This window comes from Carettochelys insculpta, chromosome 4, assembly GCF_033958435.1.
Source record: "Carettochelys insculpta isolate YL-2023 chromosome 4, ASM3395843v1, whole genome shotgun sequence".
NCBI lineage: Eukaryota > Metazoa > Chordata > Testudines > Carettochelyidae > Carettochelys > Carettochelys insculpta.
Genome location: NC_134140.1, coordinates 83,001,551 through 83,014,291, shown reverse-complemented (window position 1 = coordinate 83,014,291; position 12,741 = coordinate 83,001,551). Strand labels below are relative to the sequence as shown.

The 12,741-nt window shown below is 41.4% G+C and overlaps 1 protein-coding gene across 1 annotated transcript in view; it reads left to right on the top strand.

Moving 5' to 3' along the window:
- Positions 1-12,741, top strand: part of FHIP1A (FHF complex subunit HOOK interacting protein 1A) — a 50,078-nt gene that overhangs the window by 18,898 nt on the left and 18,439 nt on the right. The window contains exon 5 of the mRNA XM_074993178.1: positions 11,388-11,555. Within this exon, the coding sequence (XP_074849279.1) occupies positions 11,388-11,555 (168 nt within the window). The remainder of the gene's footprint in view (positions 1-11,387; positions 11,556-12,741) is intronic.

Genomic DNA, 12,741 nt, shown 5'->3' with positions numbered 1-12,741 from the left:
CTTTGTTTATTTATCTAACAAGTTAATCTCTTACTGTTACAATGTTGCTTTATTTACCTAGCGAGTTAAGCTCTTGTGGTTACAATTGTTATGAGGTTTATACTTTGATTACAAATAGCTAGCATATGCTCTGATTCATAGATCTATACTTGTTAAGTGCATGTAAAAATGAAAAGCAAAAGATAAAATACCTAGCAGGTCTTATTCTCACCCCTGCGTTACCAACGTGACTTGGCCAGCTTCTCTCTCAATCCCTTGGGAAGAAGTCCTTTGTCCCTTTTTCTCCAGGAGTCAGGCGTCCCCGGGGACCTGGGGAGACCCCCCACCCTCCTGTCCAGCAGGAAAGATGACTGGAGCTCAAATAGGGGGTCTGCCAGACCCCTCTTTTATACCCATTGGGTCACGTAGGCTTCTTCCTTGTTTCAATTGAATTAAACTGTCTGATGCTGGTTCTCACAGGGAGTTCAAGGGCGTAGTTCACACCTGTGAGGTAGACAATTGAGGGCATTTGTTTTTTTAATGGGCCGGAGATTCTTCCTCATGTCTGGGAACCTGCGGGCGAATCAACTGATGGTAGTTAGCCAAGGGCAGTCCAAGGCCCAGCTGTTAATTAGCCCATTGTTCTTAGCTTTGCTCCAGACCTTCAAAGACCGTGGCTAAGATAAGCCCATCTGCGCTCACCAGCATTCCAGGGCTGGGCTATTCCTTTTAACCCTTTCGTGCTCTGAAGCACCTAGGGAAGGCAAGATGGAGTAGAGCAAAAGGGGGTGGGGTTCTGTCTGGCTACAGTAGGTTACAAAATTACCTCTATAATCTGTCCCAGGACAACTCTAGTCTGGAACACTTGGCATTGGGACACAAGAATTCAAATCATACCAATTTTCAATTTGATACAGTTTATTTATTAAGGTATCAAATTTTGTTTTTATATATTTTATATTAACCCCCCCCTTTTTTTTTTAACTTCAAATTGATTAAGCTATCAGGGTGATTAAAGTATGTAAAATAAACCAACAGTTCATTTTTTAAGTTTTAGCTTGATAATTTGGGAAGGCAGCAATCTTGTTTAGCTGCTAACTCTAAAAGTAACAGGCCTGTTACTCATTGCAGTTGACATTCCAGCTCTGTGACTGATAATGGGTAGGGTCAGATCATTCCCAGGTTAAAACTAATATTGGAACTACAATACAGTTCTAAAAAGGAAGCCTAATTATTGGTCTGTTTAAGTACAGCACTTGTCCATGCAAAAATTTTACTATGGTAATTATTTAAGGTTAAGATCTACTCTGAATTACAGGAGGTAAATGGGGGAGGTGATCATGTGTAAATTGCACTTTATAGACAGGGGACAGGCATATAGAGCAAACCCTTGAGTTACGTTGGGACTGCGTTTCTGCAGCCTGCTTTGACCATCTTGTGTTCTTGCAAAGTTTTTGATGCTTAGAAAGTTTAGGGGTATCTAGAGAAGAGAGGGAGTTTTCAAACCTTACGAAAGATATGTAAATGATGGGGTAAGATTCAGGCCATCTCTCTTTTTGCAAACTTGTTTATATAAAGCCAAATCAGGGTGGATGGGTTTAAATAAAGTTAATTTAAATAATTGGTTTAAACCACAATTTAATTGGCCAAGAAAAAAATCACTGTTTTTTTTTAAAATCATTTCCAGATGATACTCCACAAATTTTTTTAAAAACCATGCAAATCTGATCACCTAAAACATGGTAATTTGCAACTCATTACAGCATTTTACAACATCTAAGAGGGTGTAATTTTTTATATAAGTTGATTTTTATTAATTTAGGGAGTACTCATTACCTGAATCCAAGCTGCAGATGTAGCAGCTGTGCATTAGGAATGGAAGGAACTAACTCGTACAGGAAAACACAATAGCATTTATGTTTTATTAGACTAAATCTTAAATGTTACATAAATGTTTCACATTTGAAATTGCTGCTGTCTCCTGAGTTGCTGGCTAATAGCTGTCCTTAAACCTTTTTTTTTTTTTTTTTTTTTTTTTTTTTAAAGTGTTCAAATTTTATTATCTCTAACGGACAAGTCCTCAGAACACTAAATATACGGTGCCTTGAAAATTTCTGCAGCTAGCTCTCATCTTCGCCATTCCCACTCTCATTTTGATTCATTGACTAAAACAGAAATTCAGGTTTCCCTGACTTTTTTTTTCCCCCCCCCAACTCGCAGCGGAGTTCTTAGATTTGTGTTAATAATACTAAACAATGAAACTATTCTCTGTGCCTATCAAGGAAGGCACTGCTGTGAAAAGTTGACTTAGCAGCTGAAGAAGTTCCATTGCAAGGTGCCTGGGTAATGAGTCACACCACTTCAGGGGAGTGACTTTTGTCCCAAGCATCATCGGTAAATGTGCACTGACTAAATGGCTTTGCTTCAGCCCTGAAATGTATGATGAGGGGCACAACTGAGCAATGATTCTGAGATGCCCAGACCATAGCATCAACATCATCTGCAGAAATTGGGCATCTACCTTTTATATTTGGAGTTAAAAATGCTCACAAGAAAATGAGGCAGAGTTAGTGTTTGATCCATTTGCTACTTTGTGGCCCATAGTTTTACTTTCTGGTGAGGTATTTCTTTCAAATTTTGACAGCATCAGCAAATCAGCAGCAATTTCCCTGAAGTTTGTTTGATCTATAGATAATAGGTTTTAGTACACCGAACGTATCCGCTACATTCCTCTTTAATCCACTATTAGCTATTTTGGATAATATACTTCCATCTATTTAATCACGGCTTCCTTCACAATTCTTAATAAATTGTTCCCAACAATCAACCACAGAATTTGACCGAGTTTTTTGAGAGAGAATTAGTTTGGATCCTTCTGCACTATTCAGCGAATCTGAAGCAAAATTGTTGTTGTTGAAATACTTTGTGACTTCAACAACATTTTCTTTTGTCCCTGGAGAAGATGTACTTAAGTCTTTTGGCTTTCAATAGACACTGCAGCCATATATTATGAAGACGCTTACTTCCATTTCTTCTTCTAAGTGTCTTCTTATCTTTATCATGTTTGTAGCATTGTCTGTAACGCAATTGTGCATGTGACAATTGAACTTCTGCTTTGTTTTGCTTTTGTTGGCACTTCCTTTAAATATTCTTTTGTGTGGGCATTTCCCTATGTCTGCATTGTTTCTGAAAGGTGTGCAACCCCAACCTTTCTTTTCACACAAGCACATGTTATTGGATCATCGTGTACACTGCTCAGCCCATCAAGGCTTTAACTGGCAAATTTCCCCTCAGTATTTCTTACACACTGTTCAGATTCCTTCTCACACACACACACGGTGTCTAGAAACTTTCCACCAATGTCTGTTCTACTTGGTGTAGTGTAGCCTGGTTGTAAGGACTCGATCATGTTTATTGTTAATGTGAAAAGGAGAATTTCTGGTCTAAATGAACCAAGCAAATCTTTAGTCTTGTTGGTATTTGCTAGTCCTTACTATAAACCATTTCATAGTGCTGGTTTTACTGGATGATTTAAATCTTTGCTTGCTACTGATACTGTCTGATACATGTTTAGTTGCAGCACTGCTGCTAAAAGTCCCAACAGGTGGCTCTGAAGGTGTCGTAGATACAGTCCAAGTCTCTTATGCTTAAATGGAATCCTGAAACAAAATTTAAAAATTATTTTGAATAGTCATTCTTCTCTATGGCTTTACCCATGAAAGCTCATGACTTAATTTGTTAGTCTCTATGGTATTTTCCTATATATTGGCTACGTCTACACTAGCCAAAAACTTTGAAATGGCCATGCAAATGGCCATTTCGAAGTTTACTAATGAAGCGCTGAAATAAATATTCAGCGCCTCATTAGCATGCAGGCAGCTGCGACACTTCGAAATTGACACGGCTCGCCGCCGTGTGGCTCATCCAGACGGGGCTCCTATCTGCTCATAGGAATAAAGAGACTTCGAAGTAGCCGGGGTCCTTTTGAAAAGGAGCCCTGTCTGGACGAGCCGCGCGGCAGTGAGCCACGTCAATTTCGAAGTGCCACGGCCGCCCGCATGCCAATGAGGCACAGAATATGTATTTCAGCGCTTCATTAGCTAACTTCGAAGTGGCCATTTGCATGGCCATTTCGAAGTTTTTGGCTAGTGTAGACATGGCCATTGTGTGTCTCTCTCTTCCAGATAGTGTCTTAATTAACTTCTCTGCTGTGCTTGGCCAAAGTCCACCATCACTAGGGCAACCCTATCTCCCTGTCCCGGAAATAAGGAGGGAAGGGGTGGCTCCTCCAAGCCCCAGGGAGCCGGGAAGGAAGCTGCAGCCACCGGCGATCCCCGGGAGCCCTGGGAAAGTGTCAGCCGCCGGCGATCTCCCAGAGCCATGGGGAGGCCACAGCAGCCACCGACCATCCCCTGGAGCTATGAGGCTTGGGCGGGGGAGGGAGGAAGGGGGCAAATACAGCGAGGGAAGATGTGACTCTCGTGGTGCCAGCGAGGGAAGATGTGACTCTTCCATCTCTGAGCAGATACTTTGTAGGTTGTTTTATTTCTTTCTGGGCTAATAAGGAGTTTTCCTTGTATTGCATTCTAAAATGAAAATAAATGGTGGGAAGGAGGAGAAAGAGAGCTTGAGTTTCTAATTCATCTGTTATCTAGCCTGTATGTGTTTTGTGTAACCTTTCGCTGCAAAATAGTGTAATCTCTCTCATTAAAACACTACTTTCTCTTTCAGCCTGGAAATGCAGATACTTCATTATGTAAGGGAGCCCATTGTCTTGTTTCCCATGTGGAATAGCACAATGTGTTTCTCAACTAGGGCTAATCTTTGTTATAGCATAACGTATTTTTCTCTTTTATTTTGTTGTACTCTTGGTGTTTACCTGAATGCAATTTGCATTTAATAGGATTTCCACACTTCTTTAAATCCTTGTCCCAAAGGTATTTAATTGAAGCATGGCAGCCAGCAGGTAGTTTGGAGAAAATTTAATTATTTTTCCTTGTTTCTGATGTGTCTTAGGAAAAACTGCTTCAGTGTCAGCCATGCAAATGAAGCAAGTCCCAGTTTCCAGGCTAACTGTCCTAGAACATAATATTGTATTCTATAAGTTTCATTCCCCACGGTTTCCAGAGTAAGTGGGATTTAGCTAGGACAGAGACACCAACTGTCACCAATAGCATGAAAGAAAACAATGTGAGATGAGGAGAAGATGCAGAGAGTACTGATAAATTAGCTTGAATAGTATAGTTGTCACTTTTCCCAAATCACGGAAGGCAAAACCTATGCCATCTCTTGCTAGGTGGTGAGCTGGGCTCCCCTAGAGCAGTTTGTATAAATATACATTATATACCTAATTATACAATATACCTAGTTACATAATGTACCTCATTATTGTTAGAAGGAAACTCGTATGAGTGCAAAGTTTAGCCGTGAAAAGTAAAGGAATGCCAGAATTCTTAGGAGTTGCCTGTGCAACCTTCATTTGTCCCTTTGTGCATATGCCTTATGGTACACGAGCACACACAACCGAGCCTCATTCAGTACCAAAAAGGTGCTGTTTCTCACCAAATGAACAGCTGTGCAGTATTTTTTCTCCTTGTTCAACATGTGGTCCCAGGCCTCATTTACAGAATGCTGTTTTAAATCCTGCTCTCAGCACAATTGTTAACTTACTCAGGAGCTTTTCTGTGACACACATCACCACAGCCTAGGTTCTTAACAGTGAATTTGTTGTCACAGAACCTTTGTAAGAGGAGGGGGTATTGTCCTCATTTACTGATAGGAAGCTGTGTTCATGCAGAGTTACATCTCTTGAAGCAAGAATCAGGCCCAGAGATAGCTGTTACGTTGTATGCCAGTTCTGGCACAATGAATAATGAACTTGTTAACTGGCCCACCTTTCATATCTATAGTGGAGACAAGCCCTTTTGCCCCTCTTCTCTCACTTTTCCCCTATTGCCTAACTATATACCATTTTTCCCCCTTTTTCTTTATTTTCTCTTATTTTCCCAAACCTCTTCCTTCCATCCTTGTCACCGTTGATCCAACGCCTCCTAATTCTGGGTCATTTCTCAAATAATGACGGAGGCTGGTTCCAGAGTCTTTAGTATGTCCCACAAATAATGTTTCAGCATTATCCTGTAGATTTTAATCTCTGTGGAATTCCACCCTGTCCTCACTAAGACCATTGGCACATGTTTCATACATACAGTGAGTAGAGACTAGATCTTCACAGCTAGATTCCCATAAAATTCTGCACACGCTGGGCTGCAAGGACTTGCCCTGAAACTTGCAGCTCTGTGCTGTTACATGCTGTGTTGAGTCCAGGCACCTCTACTGAGAGCAAAGTGGCACTCTTGTGTGTTCAGACTCCATTGCAGCTGAGGGGAGAAATGTACCTCATTTAAATACAGAGGGAACAAGAAACAGATCTTGGAGAGTGAGGGGAGTAGATCAGGACAAGCAGTCTGAGCTGGGGAGGCTGACATGGGAGAGGTACTGGGAGTAGGTGTAGGGAAAGCCTGGGAGTCACTGGGCAAAGGGACTGGGTGCTGTGGGGGAGACTGGAACTGTGAATGATTGGGGCCTGCCGTAGGAGGTGAAATGAGGGAAGTAGATCTGGGGGGAGTCAGGTTGCAGGTACAGTACTGGGACTAGGTGGGCAAAGACATTGAAAGGAGCGAGAGAGGGGGTGACACTAATATTGGCCCTAGAGCCCTGGGGAGGGCGACTCGGACTGCGCCCAGTGGGAACAGAGAATGTGAAGAACTAATGGAAGGGAGGAACAGCGTAAACCAGGAGCTGGGAAAAGGAAAGGGTTGGTGCTGGTGGGATGAAGGGGAATGGCTGAATAAGGATACTGGGACAGGGAATAAGAGAATACTGGGGTGAGTAGGGGTGAGTGTGAGGTATGCACTCCAGAGCGGTGAAAGGAGATGGGGCCTGATTTAAAAGTGACAAGTGAGAGGGGGGCCAAACTTGGGTGGAATAGAGAGAAAAGTCTGTACTTGCTAGAACCCAGGACACCAGTCTCACCATTTCTCTGATGTCAGCAGATCTCTGTGAAATCCCGATTTCATCTTTTATTTCATCTGCTTCACGTGCTGATCCACCTGCTACTCCTATCAATTATTCCATTAGTTCAAATGGCAGAGGTCTATGCAGTGCATGTAAAGGTTCTAACCCTGCTGAAGACTCATATGGACATCAATATGATGCAATTGATGAGGGTTTTTTTTTTCCAATTTGCTTTTTTAAAACACCTAGGGATCCAGTTCACCAAGAAAACATTCCACTACCTTAAACATGAGACCTTCCTATCTTCTTCATGACATGCTTTCCAACTCCTTCAGCAAAGGAAGCAAAGATTCTAAACACAACAGCATCTTTGATTACACAACCCTGAGTTATCCTTAGAGCCGGCCCATCTGTGCATGGCTTTGTTGGAGTTTACAACAGATTTACTCTGATTGTAACCGCAACTGTAAAGAATTATGTAAAAGTTCATAAGATGTCACAGTAACCAGTGTTGATGAGAAAAATATTAAAGGGAGACAAAAACAAAAATAATTTAAACTGAAAGGCCTAGAGATTATAAACTTAAATCTCATGTTAAAATCATGCTTGGTAAAAATAGAAGATGCAGAACCAGAAATTAACCAAGAATGGCGTGAAATTGGTGAATAAAATAGTGAGGAGAAGAGATGGGCTAGTCCACCCACCATTCCTTTTGTGGGTCCTGAAAGAAAGAGGTGGTGGTGGTGGTGGGGAGGGGAGAATGAACAGAAGTTACTGAAGCAAAGTTTGCTATGGTGGCTCCTACCCTGACCATTTCCTGGGACCCCAAGTCTTCCATGTCCTAACTATAAGAAAATGTCCTGACCAGGTCAAAGAGAGGGATCCAGAGGACACCACCACCTCCAGCTGAATTCCAATCATCAGTTGGGGTGAAATTAGATCAAACTTTAACATCAGCGTCAGTAACTACTCAACTAACTTCTTTTCCCCAAAAGGACAGTTGTTAACATCTTTGTTACAATCTAAGGGACTGTCAAACCAGTTTTTTCCTTCTTAAAGCTAAAGAGAATCTGCCTATAAGAAAAGAGGCATTAATCATCATTTGTTTACCATTCTTAACTGGCTAAATGAAAAGACTGATTTCATTTAAAAAATAAGAGAACAAGAGATGTTGGTGTTAAAAGTGACCGTCTTACTTAATATTTTCACATGCCAGTTGCTTTGACTGTTTGTCTTTCTTTTCTTTATCTTCAATAGAAGTTTAAGAGGCTTTGTTAATGGCACATTTCCCGTGGTGTGCCACAGGATGCTTAACACCAGGCTTGATTTCACGTTGTTTGATGTTGGACAGTGATGAAGTTTGGCCCATATATTCCATCACTACTATGTGATCATGTAATCAAAGGCTGAGTCATAATGCAAAAGGAGGCTGAATTAGGGCTGCAGAGGCAATCTTAATTTTTGGTGTTTTCTAACTGAAGTTCTTAACTTTCCAGTCTTAATAATTCTTGAGAGAGAGAGAGAGAGAGAGAGAGTAGTTCATGTATAAACTGTATTGTTGGTGCCTATGTTAGACTGTAGACTCTTTGGTGCAGCAGCTTTGTGCTCTGATCATTGCCAAGCATACTCTCCTAGTTTATAAATAATACATTTTAACTCATGTGTAGCTGGATTTACTGAGTCTATAGAGCAATGAGAGTGGGATGCAGAGTACAGGTTTGTAACCATGAATTTTCTCCCTTGTGTCCTATTTTCCTCTTGTATTAAGTTTGAGGTTTATATCAGACTGTCCTTATGGTAACAGACCAAGATAATGAACCCCTTAATTCTCTTGCAACCCCCCTGGGTAAAGGATTGTAATAACCAGCTTGCATTGGTACAGTATTAGTTTTCTCCTGCAAAAATGAGTTAATAGTCCAAGCTCCCTGAACTGTTAACAAAGAGGAAGCGTATGGATAACAGAATAAGAATGAAGAAAACCCCTCCAAATTTAGAGATGCTTGGAGTGCTCCACATTGTTACACAGTTCACAAGACTATACACGATATTCTTGTGCTCTGTCACAAGTGGAAACATGATTGTTCTGCAGATGAGCCTAACATGCTTTTAAAGGAATCTGGAACATTACCTCATCATGTGTTGCTAACATGCAGCATAATGGAATTGGGATTTACATATTTACAGCTTGTTACGCAAATACTGCCCTTCTGAGTATTGTCTAAATCCTCTTAGCTTTTAGTTGACAGATTTAATCTTCTTTTTTAAATGAAATCGGTCTTTTCATTTATCCAGTTAAGAGTGGTAAACAAATGATGATTAATGCCTCTTTTCTTATAGGCATATTCTTATATGTAAGGGCTATGGTTACCCTAGGGCACTGGTTCCCAACCTCGTAGAGACTGCGACACATTTTGACAAGTCAGTAAGACTTTGTGACCCAAGACAATTCAAAATTGGGGGAGGGGGAAATGGTGGGGAGGGTGGAGAAGGGGAAGTTCTTCCCTGGGATTTTTTTTTTTTAAATAAATCTTGATTCACGTCCCCCCTCCCCCACATGAATGCCACTGCTTCCCCCTCCTTCCCCGACTGTTCCTTCTCTATGCCACTGCCTACTCCACACAGCTCCCCTCTGCTTTCTTCTTCGACCTGCAGCACAGGCAGTTGTCTGCCTTGCCACGCTGAAATGGGACTCACTTTAATTGGTTCAATGGTTGGATTGCTCCTGCTTACTGAATAGAGTTCCATTTTAACACTGTAGGGCAGGGACTGGGAGCTGGAGGAGTCAGTGGCAGGAGCTGCAAATGGCTCCTTAAAAAGCCACATGTGACTCAGAGCCACCCAGCTAGTGACCTTTGGGAAAATCGAATGGTGACCCATGTTTGGGTCCCAACCCATAGGTTGTGAATCTCTGTCCTAGGGAGTTTCATCGACAAAACTGGTGGAATGTCCACACACAATATGCGCTGGCAGAATTCTGCCTCTCAGCCATAAGGCATAACGCTGCTGTTGACAGATTGTCAACAAAATGCCTGTGTGGACATGCTGGGGGCGGGTTTTCTCTCAATAGACAGGGCATCCACAACAATGGGCAGCCCTGCCTGCTGTGCTTCTGGGTGCCTGTTCTGTTGAGAGAGTAGCCAGGCAGTCTGACTGCTTGGCCAAGAGAGTGAAGCACTCTTCTGCTTGGCTTTTGTGTGTGGCTGCACTCTGTCTGTGGAATTTTTGTCAGGAAATCTCTTTTGATAGAGTGCGGTAGTGTAATGGTAGCCAAGGGTTTGAAGACGTAAGTTTATTAGGCTCATATGTACATGTTAACTGTGTCTACAGAGTTCTGTTGACAGATATTTCTCTACAGAACACCTAATAGAGGGCTCTCTCTGTCAATGCCCTCTGTTGACAGAGAGCAGCCAGTCTGCTCAGCCTTGCATCAAGAGAACAGCCAACCACAAGCTCTGCAAACAGGGCTGCCAGGTAAACCAGAAGCCCACTATTTTGTTATCGACGGAATCTGTCAACAAAGGCGCTATGCCTCGTATGGTCAAGACAGAACTCTGCTAGCAAAACTGCTGCATTCTGTCAACTGATTCTGGACAGAACACATTTTGTAGTGTAGATGCTTCCTAGTTTTTATTGACAGAAGGCCTCTTCTGTCGACATTACCCTGTGGTGTTGACCCAGCTATCGTCAATAAATGAGCTAAAGCCTCTGCATTAACAAAGTAACATCCAGTATCCATTTTGACCTATGAATACCAAATATTTGCAGCTGAAATCTGGTAGGCAGTTTTGTGCATCAATCTGTCTGTCTGGGGGTATGTGTGTGTGATATGCATGCATGTTTGGGGTCAGGGGGTTTATACTACTGTTGCAAAATAAGTAGTGGAAATGTAAAGACAAAATACAACCTGTTGGGTTTTTTTTTTTAAAAAGCCCTATATCCCGTTTTGTTTTGTTCATTCATGGTTTGCTTTTTATTCTTGTTTATTTCTCACACATGCTGGTATTCAATATATTCATTTGAATACTAAATAAGTGGCCTCACATGCAAATCTGAATAGTGACAGGAGATGGAAAGGACAAAGTCAGCCCAGTGGTAGAGGGAGGGTGGTGAAAGTTTCAAGTTATTTGTGAACTAGTGTTGTATTTCAGCAGATAGATTTGTTTTCTGGAGGCGGGGGGAACACTCTGGTACTTTCTTTTAAATAATCAAATCACTGAAATAAGCACAAAATATTGTGCTTTTGGATAAGTCAGGGTCTTTTTCACTTTTTAAAAATAAAAAGCACAAAATATTTGTTGGCGTGTATCGTGTATAGCGTTACTGCAGAAGCAACACATCATGTAAGCATAGTGACAGTTTTGTGAGACATGCACTTACGTTGCCTTTGCTTGTAGGTGACTGTGGAGGAGGTGATGACTACAACTGCGTACCTGGATCTTTTTTTGCGTAGTGTTTCTGAGCCAGTTCTACTTCAGATTTTCTTGCGTTTCATCCTGCTGCATCAGCATGAGAATGTGCACATCTTAGATACGCTCACAAGCCGAATCAACACTCCATTTCAGGTAAGGCAAGTAGGAAGGGAGCACGTGTGCTTTGTATGGATTTGGACTAACAAATGTAGCAAGAGCTTCATCATGTCTGTATTTATGTTGTCGCTGTTTAACTTTTAAATGTGAATTCCTTTTTGTGCCTGACTTTGTGACCTATACATAATGTTGTTGTCACTGATCCACCACAGAGATGAGGAGTTTGTGGCTGTGTAAAATAGCTTTAGAGGTGGCTGAAAGGGATTTGGTGGGTGGAGGCTTCTAGGAACCTAACTTCTTCCACAAAACTGAAGGTACATTTGGAGTAATTTAACCAGGGAAGTTATTCCCACTCTTGATACTGCAAAATTATTCCTGGCATGGGTAACATATCCCTGAGATTTATACAAATAGAACTAGTTTTTGGCCTTATGAAACAGTTCTGAGTACCCCAGGTAGAAGAGATTTTTTTCAAATAATTTTCACAAAAGAAACTACCAAGCCCTAAAACCATGAGATGATGATTTCCACCCCTGCTTCTAAATTACCTGAGATGAGCATTGTCAATATGCCCACTTTGTTCCCGAAGAACAAAGTATACACCTTTCCAGTATGTTTGTTTACCAGTAATGTCGTCTGCACTTTTGTTTTTAAGAACAGTTTTTGTTTATGTATTTAAATATCAGATTCTGAGTCCTTCTTCTCTGCAGCACATGGACCTTTTGGTACACAAAGTTTATTTCAGACAGCCGCCTATTAAAATATTCATAGTGCACTACTGTAGGTAGCTAGTTGATGAATTTGCTGTAGAATAACATATGAGTACAAGTGAAGGCACAGCTAGAGAATCTGTATGTGCATGACATTTGTATTAGGGACAGCAGGTTGGACCAGAAGTGTATGTAGGAATGAAAGTGCATCTATGGATATACGTTGCTGCTGTTGCGTTTCAGAGATGGATTAACTCTGAAAACAGCTTTTGTAGAGGAAAAAATGAAGATGATGTCTTGATTAATCATAATTACTGTTTATAGGCAAAGGAAATGAGTATTGTAAAGAATTCTCCAGCCCTGAGTGACTCAGGATGTTGGCCAAAAGGGTTCTGAGATACTGGATGAGTTTCCTGCAGTACAGCTTGGCCACGTGGAAAAGTTAGATACACAGCCTTCTGTGGGTTTCCATGGCACAAAGGCAAAAAAGTCTCCTTAATGATTGACCAGGA